Source organism: Lissotriton vulgaris, chromosome 5 (genome assembly GCF_964263255.1).
Source record: "Lissotriton vulgaris chromosome 5, aLisVul1.2, whole genome shotgun sequence".
Classification (NCBI taxonomy): Eukaryota; Metazoa; Chordata; class Amphibia; order Caudata; family Salamandridae; genus Lissotriton; species Lissotriton vulgaris.
Genome location: NC_141693.1, coordinates 352293152 through 352315509, shown reverse-complemented (window position 1 = coordinate 352315509; position 22358 = coordinate 352293152). Strand labels below are relative to the sequence as shown.

Here is a 22358-nt window from a genome sequence, read left to right as displayed (position 1 = left end):
GGGAAAGTATTCCTTAATTGCGAATTCGCAATTTGCGAATTCGCAATTAAGGAATATCAAGAAATCGCCAAAAAAAATCGATTTTCTTGATACATACCAATTAGCGATTCTGAAATAGCGATTTCTTGAAAATCGCTATTACAGAATCGCTAATTTGTATCTTGATAATATGGCCCATAGTCTTTAACATAGTAATTAAGACAAAGCAATAAAGACTTTCACACAGTTTAGTAACTACACATTATTTATAGTGAGACTCTACAAATTAGTCAAGGAAACAATCAATGACACTGTTACTAAATCCACCATTCACACATTTATATATCAACTCACTAGCAGCCCGCCCCAGCGTTGCCCGGGGCAGAAGGGGGCTGGGGGCAACATTTCAGGCTTGCGTGCACTCCCGCCCCGGGCCGTCCCGCCACGACATTGTCTGTGTCCTGGACAATGTCGTGGCGGGCGGGGTCCGGGCGGGAGTGCGCGCAAGCCTGAAATGCTGCCCCCAGACCCTGAGCCTTACCGCAGTTGTTCCGGGCCAACCTCCCGCACCGGCTCCCTCCCGTCCCGTGTCCCTGAAATGCTTCCCCCAGACCCTGAGCCTTACCGCAGTTGTTCCGGCCCTACCTCCCGCACAGGCTCCCTCCCGTCCCGTGTCCCTGAAATGCTGCCCCCAGACCCTGAGCCTTACCGCAGTTGTTCCGGGCCAACCTCCCGCACCGGCTCCCTCCCGCCCCGTGTCCCAGAGCCTTACCTGAGCCGTCGCTCCTCCCCGAGCTCCTCACTTCACCGCCGCTCCTCCTCATCATCACGTACGTTGCGGACAGCGCTACGTCGTGGCCATCAGCGTGTCGGCCGGCGCTACTTTCAGGGCAGTACTTTTTTTTAAAGTTATATTTTTAAATTTACGTTTTTTTTTTTATTTTCTATAGCCTATGTCCATCTGCACACCCTGAGGATTACAACAATGTATTGGGTGTGTGGATTGGCGCTGTGGTTCCCGAGTTTACCTTGCCAATAGTAGTATAGATTCTTCAATGCAAAGTAATGTATTTATAATACATGCTAGCAGCCCGCCCCAGCGTTGCCCAGGGCAGAAGGGGGCTGGGGGCAGCATTTCAGGCTTGCGTGCACTCCCGCCCCGGCCCCCGCCCGCCACGACATTGTCTGTGTCCCGGACAATGTTGTGGCGGCCAGCGGCCGGGGCGGGAGTGCACGCAAGCCTGAAATGCTGCCCCCAGAGCCTAAGCCTTACCTCAGCCGCATTTGTTCAGGGCCATCCTCCGCACCGGCTCCCTCCCGACCGACATTTCCCGTGTCCCAGAGCCTTACCTGAGTCGCCGCTCCTCCCCACGTTCCTCACTTCACCGCTGCTCCTCCTTGTCATGACGCACCTGAGCTGCTGCTCCTCCCCGCGCTCCTCACTTCACCGTCGCTCCTTCTCGTCATCACGTACGTTGCGGCCAGCGCAGCGTCGCGGCCGGCGCTACTTTCAGGGCACTACTTTTTTTGTAAGTTATATTTTAAAATGTACGTTTTTTTATTTTCTATAGCCTATGTCCATCTGCACACCCTGAGGATTACAACAATGTATTGGGTGTGTGGATTGGCGCTGTGGTTCCCGAGTTTACCTTGCCAAAAGGTTTGTGTTCTCTCTTTATAATAGTAGTATAGATTTAAATATAAAAGCAGACCCCATTCACTGGATGATGTCATGAGTGATATCATCAGTGATGTCATTTGAGATGTCATCAGTGATGTAATCAGTGATGTCACTGACCAGGTCATGAATGATGTAATATGTGACATCAGCAGTGGATTGCGGGCGCACGAGTTATAGTGAGTACAACTAACTATTAACGGGGGAATTTCATTGGTTTTGTATGAGTAAAATGTCCAGCTAACTATAACTGGTGTGAAACCTATGGTTTTTTCAGTGAATATATATATATATATATATATATATATATATATATATATATATATATATATATATATATATATATATGTGTGTACAGTCACACACAAATACTCAGTCACTCCTAGCTTCGCTGCATACAATATTTGTGTATGTGGTTATAATTAGGTCAGCATTCCGTAGGAAAAGCCTTTTTTTGGCTTGCTAATAGCTTTATTGTTGTTTAATGAATCTCCATGAAACTTTCCAAAAAGATTCTCCTTTTTGACTAATTTGTGCATGGAAAGTTTTGGGGTGATCTGTAGGTGAGGAACTAGAAAAAGAGGGTGGGGAGTTCCAAAAAACAAAATACCCTATACATTTTCCATATAGTTTTTTAGGCAGCGCTACCGCAAAAACTGCCATATAAAATTACACCAATTTTGGCAGGATGTTAGATCTTGTTCCAGAAGGCATGCTTTTTGTGATTTGTGACCTCTTCTCCCAGGGCCAAGTTTATTAAAAAGACACACAGACTCCCTTCCAGAGCATTAAGAGTGCTGGGGTCAAAATAAATTGTAATGGGCTGAGGGTTGTGCAGCACCCTTCCCTGTTCCCAAATTGGCTCTGAGACCCCATCCTCCGGGGCAAGAAACATATCTATTAGGAGGAGGCATACTGCTCCCTCCCGAGCCTGAGAGGCCCTGGGGAACCCATCCCCTGAGGCCAGCTCTTTAACTGTGCCCCGGGGAGCTCACCCTTTAGACATAGTATGTTTCCAGGCAGGGAAAGTAGTTTCTTCCCACCCGGCAGGAGCTTTCCAGTGGCGGCCGACGCATATTAACAGTGGTGAGGCGGGTAGAGGGCCAATGGGGGTAGGGAGCGTTGGGGGAGGACAATAAAAAATAAAACTTACCTGATGCTGCTTCTGCTGCCTTACGACTCGGAGCTCATATACTTCCTGGTGCCAGTCTTCCTGTGCAATCCCCGCGCTGCTCTCATGCTGCATAAGAGCAGCGTGGAGATTAGCCAGAGAGGCTTGTTTTAACTTTCGCTCAGGTCTGTGCTCTTTCTCCAACCCGGCTGTGCAATACGTTTGGTTAAAAAAATCTAACTGCGCATGTCTGTTTGGCCAGCCTAAGACAGTCGGCCAAACAGACGTGCTCAGTTAGCAGTGCACATCACTCTGCCCCCCCCTCCCATGGCTCGCCCACGCCCACACCCGCTGGCTCAGCAAGCAACTGAAAAACAAAATGATTCATGCTGCAGTCCTCAGACGTCCTCTCTGGTCACAGGGCCCTTGGTACCAGGGGCACCTTTTCAAAGGACTTACAGGTGGTCAAGAGTTGTGCCAAATGTGCGTAATTAAGGTACAGTTCTGGGAAAGAACACAGGCGCTGAGGCCTGGTTAGGATCCCAGCACCCAGTCAGTCAAGTTGGCATCAGGTATCTGGCAAAAAGTTAGGGGGGGTAACCATGCAAAAAGGGGCACTTCCCTACACCTGGTCTCTCTGCTTCATGCACAAGCACTTTTAACATGTGCTGCCTGCTTTGGGGCCGCTGGAACTACGCAGCAATGGAGGGCAAAATTATGTTGCAGTGTTGACTAAATTATGCAGCAACAAAAAGGCTCAAGCGTAATGCAGTACATTTTCTGATACTTAAGTATTTTGACATTTTTACACATACTAGCAGTCGCTGCAGAATGTTTGCCTCATTATTACCAGCGTAACATACAAATGCAGCAGTGAGAAAGGTGACTAGTCAGCCTTTGTAAAAATTCTTCCATTTCGCAGCAACACAAGTCTCTGTTTGAGCTACAATTATTTAGTTAAAATCGTCAGATTATGCAGCAGATTTTATATTATGTGCCAAATATGGGGGAGTCATAATTATGTGGAAAACATTTGCAGACTAGGATATTTTGCCATTCATGTTTGAACTGCTCTTATTTAAAAAGGGAGAAGTGCTGATGACAGAAACTGCATAGCTTTTAGACAAATGGTTCGTGATTCCACTTTATAGTGTATTTGGGGCATTCTCTGATGGATACCTATCCCACTTTGTGAATATATTTTAATGTCAATAACTCATATTAAACCTTAAATAAACATGTGTATCCATTGGTTGAATTAAATAACGTACTAAGCTGTAACTGGTTAGGGAAATACCAAACAAATACAAAAAATTGGGATGTTTTTGCTCTTTCTGGCCACACCTCTGTCTCCGCCCACTCACCCACTACTTGGATTTTTACCGCCCTCTGATTCTCCACCCACAGTCCCCAACTTTTTCCCCACTTCAACCACTGCCAATAGTCCAGTCACTCGTGATCGGAAGCCACACCACTTGTACAAACTTTTTGTGCTAGGGATTTATTTTCTCTGGGGAACATAGAAACGGGTTGTTTATACTTTATCAAATTTTAGGCTGCATTGTTGTGGTCGTACTTTTTCAGATATCAATAAAGATATTTAAGACTAAGGATAGTACTGTGACAGAGAGCACAACGGACCTTTATTCATTTTTACAAATGAGATTCATGAGTGGGCAGGGGCTTGACAGCTAAGCACAAACTTGACAACATCACTCCGGTTTATGTTCAGTACCTGTCTCTCAGCATGGAGAAGGGGTGGTGATAATCAAAACTGCAAAAAGGGAAGTGTTGATGCTGAGAGCGTTCTGGCCCATTTAAAACAGTGGGTTCAGGTAATGTGGTGCCTATAAATTATGTCTGATGGTTACTTTGAGATTAATACGCACTTGCTGCATTTGTTGAAAGAGGAAGTAGTGAGGTATTTGATTTACTTCTACTTTATCAAAGGGCTTTGTGTGGTTGAACCCGTTGTTGACATTGCGGTGGGTAGGGTTCCGTCCAGTCTTTGGCAGTGCTGGAGGGGCACTGGTAGTGTGAAGACTAGAGGCATGGGCTGCTAGCTTACAGAAGAGGGGCTGACATTGTTGACAGAATGAGGCCTGGGCCTGACAGCACCTGAAAATATAAAGGCTGAAGTGGGTGGTGCCTCCTAAGTTAACCTGATGCATATTGAGATGGTCGCTTATAGTGGGTGTTCCTCCTGGTTGGTGCACATAGAGTGGTGCAGACAGTGAGGTCCATAGTCGAGGTAATGTCTCTTGAGCCTTGGTTTCAGGTTCAGAAACAAGTTTATTTAGACATTTGTCCATAAAACATTCTAAAGAAAAAGTCAATCTTAACAATTAAAATAGGTAAAAACTTTTAGAAGAACCCCCCTCCTAGCTCCCCTACCCACCGCCCCTCCAACTCACTACTTTTCATGATAAAATTTTTGTTTTACAGATCGTAAAAAACAAGCAATTCCAACCCCCACATCGAAATGACGTATTTCGGACAATAGCTCCACAGCTTTATTTCTATGGAGAGCATCATATGTAAAAACAGAGGACTTAATAACTTGATTCTATTTGCCAAATAAAAGACACAATCCATAAGAATATGCAGAAGGGTACATTTAACTTTCAGAGGGCAGGGGCAGAGACCACTATTAATCTGTACCCTGATCCTGTGTGGGCGGGATGAGTAGATTGGATTACATCCCACCCTTGCCCTTAGAATTTAATTCCTCAATACTGGGTCTGGTAGCCGTGTTAGATAGGGAAAATGTGGCAATCGAGAGGCTGATGGATATTCTATTCTTTAGATACAAAAGGTTGATAGATTCTGACGCTACAGAAGCTGATTCCCTCTGTGCTCGTTTGCGTGGAAATGGGAGCCAAGATGTAACTGTACCACTATTTATATGAAGTTCCTTAGTGCAATTATTCTTGAGCCTTGTGTGCTGTAGCTTATAGGAGCCAGGGCCAACACAGGAAAGTATTGACTACCTTTGGAGTACACTATGGTGTCAGAATAATGTGGGTGAGTGTGCATCATTGTTGCACAACACCTGCTCAGTAGAAGCCTCAGTAGCAGAACAATGATGTCACATGTTAGTTCTGTCTAAGATATAGACCGACCTACTCATCGTGTACAGATACTCGAGTAGATGTGACAGATGTGCTTCAGACAGTAGAATTAACGCTTGTGTTATAGCACTCTTACATATGGGCGTATGATGGAAAAGCTAGCACTTAGATTGTTCAGATAGTACAAGTGTGTCCATCAAGCAGCAACGTTAGCTCCCAGATCACAGAGATGTTAAACAGCAGTTAGCTTGGTTTGTACAATTATTACAGACAGGCGCCTCAGATAGCAGAGTTATTTTTAAAATACACGTATACTCAGGTATGCACCTCAAGAAGGAAGAGCTAGGACCCAGGGTGAACAGAGATTAGATCAGTGGTGGCTGGCTTTTACAGGGAGGAGTGGGGGGCGAGCGCATAATAAATTGACAAAAATTAAAACTTACCTGGAACGACGCAGTATTCTCCTCCGGTCCTCTTATCTCCACCAGAACTGGCAGCAGAAACTCCCATGACCAATTAGGGCGCTGCTCTCATGCAGCAATTATTTTATTTATTTATTTTATTTTATTTATAAAGTTTTATATAGTGCGAACAGGATCCCAAAGGATATCAGAGCGCTTTACAGTATGATGGGAGGAAGAACATAACTGCAATATCAACATCCGGTAGAGATAGAGAAAAAAAAGACTGTACTGGTCGCAGAATGTGGGACAGTTGTGCCCAGGAGGGTAATACAATAAGCAGGTGTACAAGGGCAACAGGGGGGGTGGGGGTAGCAGTGTGCATTAAAGATGAGCCACTACAAATGGAGGTACCATGATGGTGGGAACAATGTCAACGAGCAAGTGAGCCTTTCCCTCTCAGGGTAATAATTTGTTCATTGAACATGAGAGCAACGCCTTAATTGGAGGGAGCGGCCTCAGTCAGCGCTCCACAGCGATGTCGAGGTTTTGGCTTGCTCTAACCCAGCTGTCTTGGACTGTGTTAGAGCTGTGTAAAGTGCGCACGACTTGAGACGGCCAGCCAAAAATGCTTGCACACTTTAAACATTGCCATACCAGCCCACCCTCCTCCCTGCTGCATGGCATTCTGCTGTCATTCACCAGTGTCCCGCCCCCGTCCTGTTGCTCTGTTCGGGACGGGGAAGAAAAATAAAATGGTCATAAATTACCATTTTATTTTTCAGAGGTTTGGGGGAATTTTAAGTGAGGCGACTCTCCTCCGCTCAAACAGAGGAGCTGCCCCTGGATAAGAGGCAGTCACCTCATAAAGCTGTTATCCGTCAATTCACTTAACTGTAACAGATGGGAGAGCTGTAACTAGGTTAGTGCAGGTTATAGAGGGCGATCAATGCCTTATAAGCAGAACTAACAATCAGATTACCCAGATGGTGTACAGCTCAGACCGCTGAGTTTATCCTTGGGTTACACCCAGGTTACAGACGTGCAGCTCACATTTTAAAAGCTGTCTCCCAAATTACCCAGATTTTACAAACATTCCACTGAGACCCAGAGTAATGCCTGAGTTGCACAGATATCTCATTCAGTACCCCAGATAACAAAGATATTCAGGGTACATACATATATCTCAGAGCTGTCCCTCAGATACCAGTCAGAGGTATGCACCTCACCCAGTAGAGCCGTCCCTCAGATTAACTGAATGTCCCAGGAGTGCACTTCAAGGCATCAGTGCTTCTGTCAGCAAAGCTACCCCATATGTTGCACAGATATATGGGTCAGTGCATTAGAGAACAGAGCTTACAGGTCAGCACTTCAGACAGGAAGTAGTGCATTCACCCATGAATGCACCATGAGTTGAGCTGTCCCCCATATTTAGAGCTCGGATAGCAGCTATTACTCTGGTTACATTTTGGTTACAAATGAGTATCTCTTAGCAGAGCTGTCCTGTAAGGTGTAGCTATTAACCCAGGAACTTTAGACAGAAGACCAGACCTATCCCTCAGGATATGCAGATGATTGAACTAGTAATGTGAGGAATCAGAGCCATTATGATGTACACTTGGATGCTTCCAACAGCAGTTACATAGCTGTAAATGTCTGAACATTATTTATTTGTGCACACTGTGCTCTCTACTTTCCTTGAAACCCACAGTTTGCTGCACTCCACCCAGTCTGGCTTCCGGACCAACCTAAGCACTGAGACGGCGCTTCTGGAGGTCAATGAGGCCATCAAGGAAGTGCTGGATACAGGAGGAAGAGCCATGTTGGTAATGTTAGACCTGTTGGCGCCCTTCGACACCGTCCCTCATGAGGGTCTCCTCAGCAGGCTCCTTGAGATCGGTCTGAGAGGGACGGTGTTGAGCTGATTTCGATCTTATTTGGCAGGTCGCCGGCAGGTGGTCTGGTCCCCCCTTACTCGGCCGAAGTACCGCCTTTGGAGGTCGGAGTCCCGCAGGGCTCAGTGCTGAGCCCGACTCTCTTTAATATCTTTATGACCCCTCTGGCGTTGCTGGTGGAGTCTTTTGGGGCTCAGATCGTGTCATACGCCGATGACACCCAGCTCCTTTTCACTTGTGGGAAAGGGGCTGAGTTTGACGGAGAGAGCATCCGTGGGTGTCTTGGGGCTGTTTTTGAATGGTTTCAGCGAAACAGCCTGAAGTGCAACCCAGATAAATTGGAGGTGCTCTTCTTCGGGTGTCAGTCTGACCCAAGCTGGCAGGAATGGTGGCCGGTGAACATGTTCCCTCCCGCGTCATCCTCTCTGATTGGCAAGAACTTGGGGGTCAAGATTGACAATGGCTTGACGCTTAAGTCCCAGATCCTTGGATTGGCCGGCACCTGTTATGGCCTCCTTAAAATGCTACGCAAGTTCCTTCCCCTGCTTCCGCTGGTGCATAGGAAGATCACGGTCCAGGCCCTTATTGGTTCGAGGCTGGACTATTCGAATGTCTTATATTTGGGTTTGCCCGAATACCTACTCCAAAGACTACAGGTGGTCCAGAACTCGGCGGCACGCGCCATTTTTGGCCTACATCGCCGAGCGAGAGCCTCGGACCTTTTACTTTCTTTACACTGGCTGCCTATTCGGAAGCGGATTGTTTTTAACCCCTTGGACGCTGATGACGGAACCGCTCCGTCATCAGCTGCGGGTCCGCTGTGCTGATGACGGAGCGGTTCCGTCATGGCCCGCTCGGCGCGCCTGCGCGGCGCGAATTCCGCGCCTGCGCTGAGCGTTCCATTGAGCGGGGCGGGCCATGACAGAACCGCTCCGTCATAAGCACAGCGCAACCGACGCTGGTGACGAAGCGGTTCCGTCACCAGCATGCGGCCGCCGTGCGGCCGCCCCGTTCCTTAGCACTGCGGCAGAATAGCCGCCGCAGTGAAGGGGTTAAAGCACTTACGCTGGCGCATAAGGCATTCCATGCTGTGGGAGCTGAATATATCCAGAAACGGCTTGCCTTCTACAAACCGGCTAGATCCTTAAGATCGGAATCTCTCTGCCTTGCCGTTGTCCTTGCTGTCAGGAAAGCAAGGGTGGGGGGGACGCTCCTTTAAACGCTTGGCGCCCCAGCTTTGGAATGCCCTTCCTTTGTCGCTTCGCAGTACATCTAATTTGCTGGCCTTCAGAAAGGGACTGAAGACGTGGCTTTATGGTCAGTAATCTGCTCGCTCTTTTTCTCCTTTGTGCCTGCCCTTTGCAGTTTGTTGTGGGTTAGAAAGCGCCGGGACACTCTTCGGAGTAGCCGAGCGCTATATAAGACACCCATAACATAACATAAGAATTCCAAAATTGCCAATACTCTGCGCTTTTCTAAATGAATGACTTCAGTGGTGGCTTGCCTCTACTGGGGGGTTGGTGCGCGGGCAAAATATAATTAACAAAATAAAAAGTTACTGAAAGCGTCCCAACGTCCTCCTCCGGTATTTTCTCCACCGGGACTGGCAGCAGAAACTCCCTTGACCATTAGTGCGCTGATCTCACGAGAGCAGCGCCCTGATTGGAGGGAGTGGCCTCATTAGGCACTCCACAGCGCTATTGAGGCTTTGGCCTACTCTATGTCTTAAAACAGCTTGGTTAGAGTTGTTAAAGTGTGCATGTGTAGCTGGCTGTCTCAAGACTGCCAGACAAAAATACATGCGCACTTCAAACAATGCCAAGCCAGCCCCCCCTGCTGCGTGACATGCTCAGCAGCAGCCCCACACCCGTCCTGGCGCTCTGTTTTGGACAGGAAAGAAATATAAAAGGCTAATATATTTTAAGTGGGGCGACGTTCCTCTGTTCCAACGGAGGAACTGCCCCTGATTTTGACCTTTGAAGAGCTTGTTGAATGTACTGTGCTCTGCCTCTGTGACATACAACTACTTGGATGAACAGTTTTATGATAGGCTGGTGGCATGAGACAAGGGGGACAAGATGCAGTTCAGTTGGCTGCCATGGTTATTAATACATGACACATGAAACTGGTGGCCAGCTGTATTATTGTTCTGGTTGCAGAATTATACCTTGATTATTTTGTTTATGCTAATTCCTATTTGGTTAAGACAGCTGCTTTTTTGGTCTTTTTTTGTCTTTTCTTTAAAGTGTTTAAAGGTGCATTCAACTATATAACAGTGTGTGAGACCTTTTTAGGTCTCGGCATCGAGACCTATTGTTATGGAGTTCGCTCTGAAGGGAGATAGAGCTGTGAACGCGCCGACCAGGGTCTGTGAACGCGCACACACACAGGCAGGCATGCGCCGTGCACACACAGACACACACAGAAACAGACACACGCACACACGCACACACGCACACACGCACACACACACACCCCATCCCTCTCTGCCCACTCCCTCTCTGCCGCCCCCCCTCTACCCCCACTCACCGGGCTCTTTCCCTCCACAGTGGGTCAGTCATGGCATCAGGCAGACTCGGTGTCTTCTCCGGCGATCCTTCAGCTGATGTGCACGCCCACGCTGCGTCACGTGCGCGCCCACCACGCTGTTTTCACGCCCGTTGATCCTCAGCTTGTTATATACTTTGGCTATGGACAATTAGACCACCGTTTTGCTCCGTCAATCATGTTTTCTTGGGCTGCGGTGTCTACAAGGCAAGGGGGCAGTGCACTGCACATGGATTTATCCTCGTCACGCCAATCGGTATTGTTTAATTTTATTTCTTTCGATCAGCATGTTTTTTTGTAATCTCTGGGAGAGCCGACGCTGGGACTTGAACCCCATTCCACAGTGTCAAAGTCTGGACACGAAGTGAAAGAACGTGGCTGTGCAAGCTACCACTGGGCCCACTATACTCAGTTACCATGAGGTGGCGATATCTGCCACTCACTTTCCTCACTGCACCTTTGTGTTAGCCACGATGATCATAATCATTTCTATCCACTTCCATAATAGGCTTGTATTTTCAAAGATATCCTCTAATACTGAAAAGAAATTAGGGCAATAAATATCTATACAGCAGAGTACATAAACACAAAATGTCATGACATTTTGCACACTGTTGCAGGTCCGCTGTAGTCAAGGAGATTGTCTTCTGAGAAGTGTTTACATCCTCAAAATGACTTTCCAGTGTAGAGGACCATTGGTGCACCTGCTTATCTGGCAATATGCATAAGGATTACTACCTATCTCACTAATATTTTATCTTCGTAAATAGTTTGTTCACAGTACATTGTAAATTGTTTTCACATCATGGGAGCTCTAAAAATTGAATTCTGTTCATCACTTCTAAATGAGGCGCTTTTTGGCATTCTTCGACAATGCTTTCAAACTAATTTCTGCTACTGCGGTAGATGGATGGCACTCCGGAGAATATTGTGTTGATCGGTATAGCTCTATAAGCCGTGCGCGCCCCTGGTGACCCTCCCGCCCGACCCCAGGTCTGCCCAGTAGAACGGCGCTCACTTCATCCCTCTGTGAGGCAGAAGGTGAGTGTGAGTGCAGAGTGAGCAGAGTGTGAAGTAGTGAGTGCAGAGTAAGTGTGCAGAGGGAGTGTGCAGAGTGCAGAGTAGTGAGTGCAGAGTAGTGAGTGCAGAGTAGTGAGTGCAGAGTAGTGAGTGCAGAGTAGTGAGTGTGCAGAGTAGTGAGTGCAGAGTAGTGAGTGTGCAGAGTAGTGTGTGCAGAGTAGTGAGTGTGCAGAGTAGTGAGTGTGCAGAGTAGTGAGTGTGCAGACTACTGAGTGTGCAGACTAGTGAGTGCAGAGTTGTGAGTGTGTAGAGTAGTGAGTGCAGAGTAGTGAGTGCAGAGTAGTGAGTGCAGAGTAGTGAGTGCAGAGTAGTGAGTGCAGTGTAGTGAGTGTGCAGACTACTGAGTGTGCAGACTACTGAGTGTGCAGACTAGTGAGTGCAGAGTTGTGAGTGTGTAGAGTAGTGAGTGCAGAGTAGTGAGTGCAGAGTAGTGAGTGTGTAGAGTAGTGAGTGTGTAGAGTAGTGAGTGCAGGGTAGTGAGTGCAGAGTAGTGAGTGCAGAGTAGTGAGTGCAGAGTAGTGAGTGCAGAGAGTAGTGAGTGCAGAGTAGTGAGTGCAGAGAGTAGTGAGTGCAGAGAGTAGTGAGTGCAGAGTAGTGAGTGCAGAGAGTAGTGAGTGCAGAGTAGTGAGTGCAGAGTGCAGAGTAGTGAGTGCAGAGTGCAGAGTAGTGAGTGCAGAGTAGTGAGTGCAGAGTAGTGAGTGCAGAGTAGTGAGTAGTGAGTGCAGAGTAGTGAGTGCAGAGTAGTGAGTGCAGAGTAGTGAGTAGTGAGTGCAGGGTAGTGAGTGCAGGGTAGTGAGTGCAGAGTAGTGAGTGCAGAGTAGTGAGTGCTGAGTAGTGAGTGCAGAGAGTGCAGAGTAGTGAGTGCAGAGAGTGCAGAGTAGTGAGTGCAGAGTAGTGAGTGCAGAGTGCAGAGTAGTGAGGGGTGCAGAGTAGTGAGGAGTGCAGAGTAGTGAGGAGTGCAGAGTAGTGAGTGCAGAGAGTGCAGAGTGCAGAGTAGTGAGTGCAGAGTGCAGAATAGTGAGTGCAGAGTAGTGAGTGCAGAGTAGTGAGTGCAGAGTGCAGAGTAGTGAGTGCAGAGTGCAGAGTAGTGAGTGCAGAGTAGTGAGTAGTGAGTGCAGAGTGGTGAGTGCAGAGTAGTGAGTGCAGAGTTGTGAGTGCAGAGTTGTGAGTGCAGAGTTGTGAGTGCAGAGTTGTGAGTGCAGAGTTGTGAGTGCAGAGTTGTGAGTGCAGAGTTGTGAGTGCAGAGTTGTGAGTGCAGAGTTGTGAGTGCAGAGAGTGCAGAGTAGTGAGTGCAGGGTGCAGAGTAGTGAGTGCAGAGTAGTGAGTGCAGAGTAGTGAGTGCAGAGTAGTGAGTGCAGAGTAGTGAGTGCAGAGTAGTGAGTGCAGAGTAGTGAGTGCAGAGTAGTGAGTGCAGAGTGCAGAGTAGTGAGTGTAGAGTGCAGAGTAGTGAGTGTAGAGTGCAGGGTAGTGAGTGCAGAGTAGTGAGTAGTGAGTGTAGAGTAGTGAGTGCAGAGTAGTGAGTAGTGAGTGTAGAGTAGTGAGTGCAGAGTAGTGAGTGCAGAGTAGTGAGTGCAGAGTAGTGAGTGCAGAGTTGTGAGTGCAGAGAGTGCAGAGTAGTGAGTGCAGGGTGCAGAGTAGTGAGTGCAGAGTGCAGAGTAGTGAGTGCAGAGTGCAGAGTAGTGAGTGCAGAGTGCAGAGTAGTGAGTGCAGAGCAGTGAGTGCAGAGCAGTGAGTGCAGAGTAGTGAGTGCAGAGTAGTGAGTGCAGAGTAGTGAGTGCAGAGTAGTGAGTGCAGAGTAGTGAGTGCAGAGTAGTGAGTGCAGAGTGCAGAGTAGTGAGTGCAGAGTGCAGAGTAGTGAGTGCAGAGTAGTGAGTGCAGAGAGTGCAGAGTGCAGAGTAGTGAGTGCAGAGTGCAGAGTAGTGAGTGCAGAGTGCAGAGTAGTGAGTGCAGAGTGCAGAGAAGTGAGTGCAGAGTGCAGAGAAGTGAGTGCAGAGTAGTGAGTGCAGAGTAGTGAGTAGTGAGTGCTGAGTAGTGAGTGCAGAGTGCAGAGTAGTGAGTGTAGAGTGCAGAATAGTGAGTGTAGAGTGCAGAGTAGTGAGTGCAGGGTAGTGAGTGCAGAGTAGTGAGTGCAGAGAGTGCAGAGTAGTGAGTGCAGAGTGCAGAGTAGTGAGTGCAGAGTGCAGAGGAGTGAATGCAGAGTGCAGAGTAGTGAGTGCAGAGTGCAGAGAAGTGAGTGCAGAGTAGTGAGTGCAGAGTGCAGGGTAGTGAGTGCAGGGTAGTGAGCGCAGGGTAGTGAGCGCAGAGTAGCGAGCGCAGAGTGCAGAGTAGCGAGCGCAGAGTGCAGAGTAGCGAGCGCAGAGTGCAGAGTAGTGAGCGCAGAGTGCAGAGTTGTGAGTGCAGAGTTGTGAGTGCAGAGTTGTGAGTGCAGAGTTGTGAGTGCAGAGTTGTGAGTGCAGAGTTGTGAGTGCAGAGGAGTGAGTGCAGAGGAGTGAGTGCAGAGGAGTGAGTGCAGAATGCAGAGTTGTGAGTGCAGAGTAGTGAGTGCAGAATGCAGAGTTGTGAGTGCAGAGTAGTGAGTGCAGAATGCAGAGTGAGTGTGCAGAGCAGTAAGTGCAGGTGCAGAGCGGTGTGTGCTGTTGAGTGCAGAGTGCTGTGTGCTGTTGAGTGCAGAGTGCTGTGTGCTGTTGAGTGCAGAGTGCTGTGTGCTGTTGAGTGCAGAGTGCTGTGTATTGGCAATGTAAATGACAATGTCATTTGTTTATGATTTAAAGAAAAAAAAGAAATGTCATGAGCAATGCCAATAGCTCTTCCTTTAATGATGCCGAGACCATTGCATTGTAAATGCTTGTTATGTGAAGCATCACTCCTGAGTTCGGCATCAGGCACGATTTGTTTCTGGGTAGGAGGGGCCCCTTGGATTAGCACATCCAAACACTGCTTCAGTGCAGGAGCTGTTGATATGCCTAAGGGTTCATGAATTAACGTTTTATTTGAAGCTACCTTATGTGATGTTTACCGATATTGCCATGGCAGATGATGGAACGTCAATACATTCTCTCTTTGGATCATTGTTGTGTGAAATAATTAGCGACTGCGTTGTACACCAATAACTTAGCACTTTGATATTCCACATTCCATCACAGGGTGTCACTGAGGGCTACAACGGCACCATCTTTGCCTATGGACAGACGGGGAGTGGGAAGTCGTTCAGCATGCAGGGGATCCCAGATCCACCTTCACAGAGAGGCATCATTCCACGAGCCTTTGAACACATCTTTGAAAGCATCCAGGTGAGTATGGATTATCAGAACTAAATTATTCAGCTGTTTCTTCAGAAGCAGTTTTTTTTATCAGTTTCTATCTCGTACTGCTTTCAATTCCCATCACATAACATATGCTAGTCTTCTTATTTATTTTAGTAATATACTGTCTGCTTTAGAGCAAACTCCACCTATCCAGATTTCAGAGGGCTGTACAATGAGTTGTAGAAACAGAAGTAAAAGAAGCATGGGCTGAGGTAATTTAAACCATAATTAACAAAGGGGGAGTAGGCATTTTTTGAGTAGAGCATACATTTAAAAAAAAGTTGTAGAAGGGGCGTGGCCAAGATGGCGACCTGACCAGACGTGGAGTGCTGAGGCTCCCCGCCGTGGCCCTTCGCCCCTAGTTTTTCTCTGCATGCAGTCCCCTACAACGCACTGAAAGTGGTGGCGTTGATAGTGGGGATCCAGCGGCAACCAGAAATAAAGCTTTAACGGGCCAACAGTTGTCTGAGATAACCCACGGCTGACCTGTCGGGCTCTGGTGATCCCGCGCAACATGGCGCCTTGGTGCTGAACTACTGAGGGCAGCGACGTGTGGCTCCGCTTGTCTAGAGAGTCGTCGGGGCGGCACGAAGACAGCAGTAGACCTCCGTTTGGAACACGCCAAGAGTGCTGAGCGCCTCCGGCACGGACGGAGGTGAGCGCCGCTCCCGCGGTCAGCGCGTACCTGGCAGCAGTGAGGACAAGCCGAGGTGCAAAAATCAAGTGCGCTCCTCCCCGGCAGGCGCCCAACAAGCAGGGGGTGAGTGGGGCGAGAGACTGGCAAGACAGAGGATGACGCGGCGCTCGTAGAAGAGGAGTCTACCTGGGCCCCCAATTCTGCATTAGGAACGTGGTGGAGATCCTTCTCGGGCACCGCGAGACCGAGGCGGCCCCGGACTTCAGAGACTGCAGCGCTTTGCAGTTAACGGTCAGCTGCGCGCTGCGAACACTGGGAGGTGGTGCCCGGGTGATGCTGCGGGGTGATTTGCGTAGGGCACCCGCCTGATCGTCCTTAGCCGCTCCACCGATTGTGACTCTGCAACAGCCACTTCTCAAACCCCCCCAGCACAAGGAGCGTATCTCGGGCTTGGAAGAAGGAGGAGCCCACCCTTTGAGCAAGGCGCGCTGGACTGAAGCGAGGCGGAGCTGAGCAGCCCGAAAATCGAGAGCGCTGCTCTGCGGCCTAGCTATCACAGCACTGGGCCCCAAGGCTACACCCCACGTTTGCGGCGGCCTGCGGGGGTAATAGCGGCACCACCCACGTCCAGCGCCACTGAGAGTGTTGATCACGCGACGGGCTCATGCATTCCACACCCTTCAACAAGCAGTAGTTGTTGCCCGCTCGCTACCAATGCACTCCGGCTCCCGCGTGCCTCAAAAGACGCCCATAGTGCAAGGGGAATTGGTGTGAGCCCCAGGATTGTCCTTTTTGGACCTCTAGCCCACCTTTTTGGGCCTTCGTTGGGTCCCTGCACCTGACACCCTCATGGGCACCATTAAGGCCCCTGGAGCAGCGCGCTGGGGCAGGTGACTGGGTGCGGGGCTGATCGTAGATGAACCGTCGGTGCATCAACAGTGGGGTTTGCGTGGCCGGAGCTTGCTTTTATACTACTTTGACACAGGAGAGGGCAGTCAAGTCTTGGGGACACTTATTGAGAATTCTGCTGTTCATCTCAGAACCCCTTCTGGACAAGTCCCTATTGTGCTCCTCTTCTCAACGGCCGGGCCCTCATCGAGGACCCCCACGCTATCTAGCTCAAGTCCCTCCCTTGCCTTCTCACCATAGCCCATTGGAGAGTGATTATATAAAGACAACTCCTCCCTCGTCTGGGTCCCACGTTGGACTGCAACAGACTCATCCTTCGCACCGTGAACCTGTAGAAATCCACCCAGCAGATACCACGCTTGGAGCTGCTGCCGCGACCAGGGAGCACCATCCACCCAGTACAACCTGTGGTGTCCTCCTCACCATGGCCAACATGAGGAAACAAGCATTTGCAATGCAATAGGTCTTGCATTTACGTAAGTTTGAGCTTTTGGCATTGTAAATGACCATGTCTTTTATTTATGTTTTGGTTTGTAAAACAAATAAAAGGAATTGTCATTTGCAATGCTAATAGCTTAAACTCTCGCAAATGCAAGACCTATTGCATTGCAAATGCTTGTTAAGAAGAGCAGGGATTTCTATATCTGTTTCCTCTGTGAAAATCAGAATGTCGTCAGCAAGGGCTGCGCTTTAAAATCCTCCATGTTGAGTGCCCAAATTATATATCACATAGAAAAAGTGGTAACAAAAAGCAAGGTATGGTGCTTGTAGCGGTAGAATGGCCTTCAGACCAGAAAGCAGGCAGGTCGCAACAAGGGAAATAGCAGACCTTATAACACGTGGGAACAACTAGTGTGGAAACAAGCGTGATGCGCATGCGGATGAAAGGCTACATGTATTTTGCATACATTACTATTCGATAATATCCAAGTTTTTCATGCCCTTGTTTTTACAACGTTGCTCCCTAACATTTGCGCTCATGCACTTCCAGATCAAACACTGCAATTAGTACAAAAGCCCCCAGTGCGCCACTGCGGGATTGGGGGCTCAGGAATCCTACCACCCTCCCTGGTTCGCCCCTGCCACAGACCATGGATTCTGTAGTTTTAGTCTGGCCTGACAGTTGGTAAGTGTCCCACTTACATTATGCCTGGTAAGTGTCCCACTTACATTATGACTTTGTTTATACCATCGATCACTGGCATAATCATTGGCGCTGCTGGCCCATCTGGGATGGCATTTTGCGGACCACATCTACTTGAAAGGCTGGGCGGTGAGGGGGTGGCGGGCGTAAGCATTCTTAATTTGCTACTTTCAGGCCTTCGGTTTCCAAGCAACTGGGCTACTATATTAAGGCAACTTTTTTTTCGTTTCTAAAATACACATTCGCAACAGTAGATGGAGTACAACACTAACAGGTTGGCAAGGTCCAGTGAACGCTTGTTTAAAGTCTCAAGTATGTGCCAATTACATTTTTAGGGAGGGGTGGGGGGGCGGGGAGAGAATCGAACGCCTAACATGGTTTGAGGCTGTCTGAGCCGGTATAGCATAAGCACCTTGGGGGTAGACTCTTTAGGACACTACAAGTACCAGAATGCTTTGTTTTACATGAAACTCTAGCCTGCATATCGTCCTCATGACAGGGTTGGTCGATTACTAGGCCATTGTAATATTAGACTGGCTCAGCAGACTCCGTATGGAGCAGGGAGGGGTGCGTTAACAAGGACCCACACAACACACTAAATTAGTTTGTTTTAATCCAACAGCACCCTTGCCAAATACGAGAAGTGGGAATAAAATGAAGCATGACTCACTGTTATGCACAGATCGAGATCGGTTTTGCAGGTGGAGTTTACGAGTTTTGTTGTTGTGCCCCCGGATAACACGCAAGGTAGAGAGGTGCGTGGAGCACCGCAGGCTGCCTGTATACGGACACAGACACACGCCCACAAACATCTGTATACAGACAAACGCACACAAACACATACACATACTGAAACACGCACACAAACACTTCTGTATACGGACACAGACAGGCTCACGCAAACACATTAGTATACTGACACACTCACACAAACACATCTGTATACGGACACAGACACGCTCACACAGATTATCAGATGCACACATCAACACGTTCACTCTGATACAAGCACATCTGTACCACTTCCAAACCAGCATCCACGCACAATCATATCTACACACCTACAATCTGATAGGCACGTGCCGAAAAACACACCTAGATAAACAAGAGACACCTCTTCATTCATGGCAATGCCACGCTCTGGGCACCCAGCAGTGTCTCAAAGAACCCACCGTCGGGTGACATCAACAGATCTTAAAGACAGGATGACGCTCTCAATATTCCAAATAGGATAGCAGTCATTAATCATGGAGCTGTGCAGAAGCCGCCACGTGTCTGATGCCACTTAGAACTTACCCTGTGAGTAACTCACCCACTGAAGCCACGTGACCCAAAGGCACGTAAGTCCCGATCGGTGAAGCTGGACACGTGCAGCCGAGACCCATGATATCCAGAATGTGCATCAGTACAAAGCACGTGAACCGCGTGCACAGGGCCTTGCAGCGCTATTTCCGCCAGTTAACAGCATGTCAAGCTGAGCGAAAAACATGCCAAAATAATAAAACTAGTCAGAGGCGACTAAAACTGATTCGAAATGACCGATCAGCAGCGCCTATAAGTTCATTCTGAATGGACGATCAAGCCTGGTATTAATGTTCTTTCAGTAGAGCTGATCACTCTGACCCGAACGTTCATTCGGCATGACTGGTCAGCAGCGCCTGGAAGCCTGCTGCTCGGCAGCTCGCCTGGAAGCTGTCAGCACGGCCCGGAGCTTCTACAGCTCTTGACAGCACCCGCTTTGCGCCGTGGCCCGCGCCTGGGGGTTGGGGGCTGGGCATGAAGGATATCTTTGGCCCCACCTGACCTGGCATTCTGCTGCGGCTATATGAATACAGTGCGGGGGCACAGCGAGATAGTGATGGACGGAACAGTTCCATTAAAAAACAAGTAATTGTTTGCAATCACGGGTAAAACATCCACACACTCGTGCTCTCTCGAAGCAAATTTAAACAATTTAAACGCAAGCTAAAGCTTATTTACATGCAGTACTAACCAGGAAGTCAGGCATCCTTGCCCGTGACATGGGCGGGGCCTGTGACGCAACCGGAAGAGGCCGGTGTTGGGCGTTGATGCGGGGCTCCCATCATGGAGGGAGAGCCCCGCGGTAGCGTGAAGATCCAGAGAAATGCCCCGCGTGTGGAGATGCGCCAGAGAAAAGGAGCTCAGCGAGGCGACGCGACAAAAGAGCACGGTGAGTGGAGGGATGATATGTGTGTCTGTGTGTGCGCGCGCGTGTGTGCGCGTGAGCCCCGTGAGTGATGGGGGAGGGGGGTGCGTGTGTGCGTGCGTGCGTGTGTGTGTGTGTGTGTGTGTGTGTGTGCCTGCCTGCCTGCCTGCCTGCCTGTGTGTGTATGCCTGGGGGGGAGGGGGGGGAGTGTGTGCGCGTGGGAATGTGTGTGCGCATGCGTGACTGTGTGATTGAGAGAGGCTGCGAATGCGAGGCAGAGAAGGTGCACGGCGCCGTGCGCGCCCTCGAGGAGGAATCAGAGAAAGCGAGGCTCGTGCCTGAACGCTGTCTCACATTCCCCCGAACACGCCGGCAATAGGTGCTTAGCTGCTTCGCGCTCGACCTAAAAAGGAGACCGCACTTTGAAAGAAATGCTTGCCAAAGGGTCAACTTTTGGAGATAAGGGACACATCACATCCCCAGTAACGAATCCACCCACGGGACAGGCACAGGAAGAAGTGCCCATCACCCGTGCATTGCTTGAGACCCTGTTTAATACCCTTCGTGAAGATTTTCAAACACTGAAACAAGAAGTGGCAGGGAAGGTTCGAGAAATACGCCGGGACGTGGATGAACTAGGTGAATGTGTAGCAGTTATAGACCACGAAGAACAGTCTAAATCCGAGGAAATAGAGCAACTACAACAAGAAGTCCTTCTCCTTAACCACATGGCTGCTGCAGGGATTTTTCCCCAGTGCTGGGAATTACCATTTTGCTGCTTTCATGACGAGCTCAGCTCGTCATCAGCACACGACACCTGTGGGTGATGACGAGCTGAGCTCGTCATCAGCATCGAAAGGGTTAAGGATCAACAGGTTGACTTGCAGGCTCATGCGGAGGACCTAGAAAATAGATACTGAAGGAACAATGTCTACGTGAGAGGTGTCCCACTGCAAACAGAAGGGACAGACGTAACTGGATACCTCCAGGGCCTCTTCAGGGGGATTCTGGGTGTCGGCCAGGACTTCGAGATTCGCATTGACCGTGCCCACAGGGTAGGTTTGGGGAGGAGGGCCCCATCTCCCCCGCCTGACATTTTGGCCTTCCTGCCAGACTCCCCCCTGAAGGAGCGTATTCTGAGAGAAGCTCGATTGAAACAGCCAATCACTTACCAGGGGCAGGCCATTGCTCTCTATCAGGACTTGGCCTCCAGTACCCTCCAGAAACGTAAAGCCTTCAAAGAAGTGACCGCTTTCCTAAAAACCAACGGTGTGCCTTACTCCTGGGGTCATACCTTTCGCAAAATTTTTAAATGGAATGGCAAGCTCCACCAACTCCGTTCCCTCCAAGAGACATGCGAGCTATTAGGCCTTGCACAGCGCAGTCCAGACTCCTCTCCTAAACCTTCGCAACGATCAATGGGGGATGAATGGCAGAAAGCAGGAAGACGACGGTCGCCTATGTCTGACGCGAAACCGGATCGAGCCACGATGACCACTGAAAGAGCTTCGGCCCTTGCAGCAGTAGCACGAGACACTATGGTGCCGGACTCTGCTTAATCTCAACATGGGGACTGTAACACGCACCAGATCCTAGCTAACTGTGGGGGGAGGCGACGGGTGGGGAACCCAGGTCGTCCGGGCAATATGACCACCCTACTGTTTTCCTACCGTTTGTCTGCAGCCCGGGCTGCAGATATTGGACAATGTTGGGTAAACCAGTATGTTTCGTTGGGGTTAGGGTGGAGGGAGGGCCGGGAGGGGGAAGGGTGGGGGTTGTTGGGTCACGGGAGGGAGGGAACCGGTGTGCAGCCTGGAAGAGAATACAAATCAGGGTTGGTCCACAACAGAGAGCTCATACAGCAAGGAGTTTTGAGTAAGCTCCTTCTAGTCAAAAGACCCTGGCCATTCAGTTGATACATACTTAGTCATATACTATGTCTACCCTACCGACCCAAGTTATAACCCTTAATGTGAAGGGGCTAAACAACCCTATCAAGAGGCGTGCGATTCTGAGCTACCTAGAGAACTCGGGGGCCTCAATATGCCTACAACAAGAGACACATTTGCTACCTGAGGACTGGCATAGAATGAAATCCCTCGCATTTCCCCACCAATTTTATTCCTCTTGCTAGATAAGAAAGGGAGGGTGGCCATACTCCTAGCATGACACTTTCACGGCAAGATTGGAGACAAGGTGGCAGAAATAAAGGGGAGGTTGCTGGCATATAGGTTATGTGTGGGTGACACCCCTGTCGTCATAGGATCCCTCTACGCTCCCAATTCTGATCAGGAACCCTTTCTTACAGACTCCCGGTCGGACGTCCTTCGCTATCATGACAGACAGATATTAATAGCTGCAGATCTTAACTTAGTTATGGATTCATAGAAAGACAGGTCAGGCCACAGATGCAGTGCAACCGGGGCGATATCGA

The 22358-nt window shown here is 49.2% G+C and overlaps 1 protein-coding gene across 4 annotated transcripts in view; it reads left to right on the top strand.

The window, feature by feature from the left end:
* KIF17 (kinesin family member 17) overlaps positions 1–22358 on the top strand; it is a 520936-nt gene that overhangs the window by 43321 nt on the left and 455257 nt on the right. For all 4 annotated transcript variants that reach the window (XM_086921624.1, XM_086921625.1, XM_086921627.1 and 1 more), the window contains exon 2: positions 14906–15052. In XM_086921624.1, the coding sequence (XP_086777750.1) occupies positions 14906–15052 (147 nt within the window). The remainder of the gene's footprint in view (positions 1–14905; positions 15053–22358) is intronic.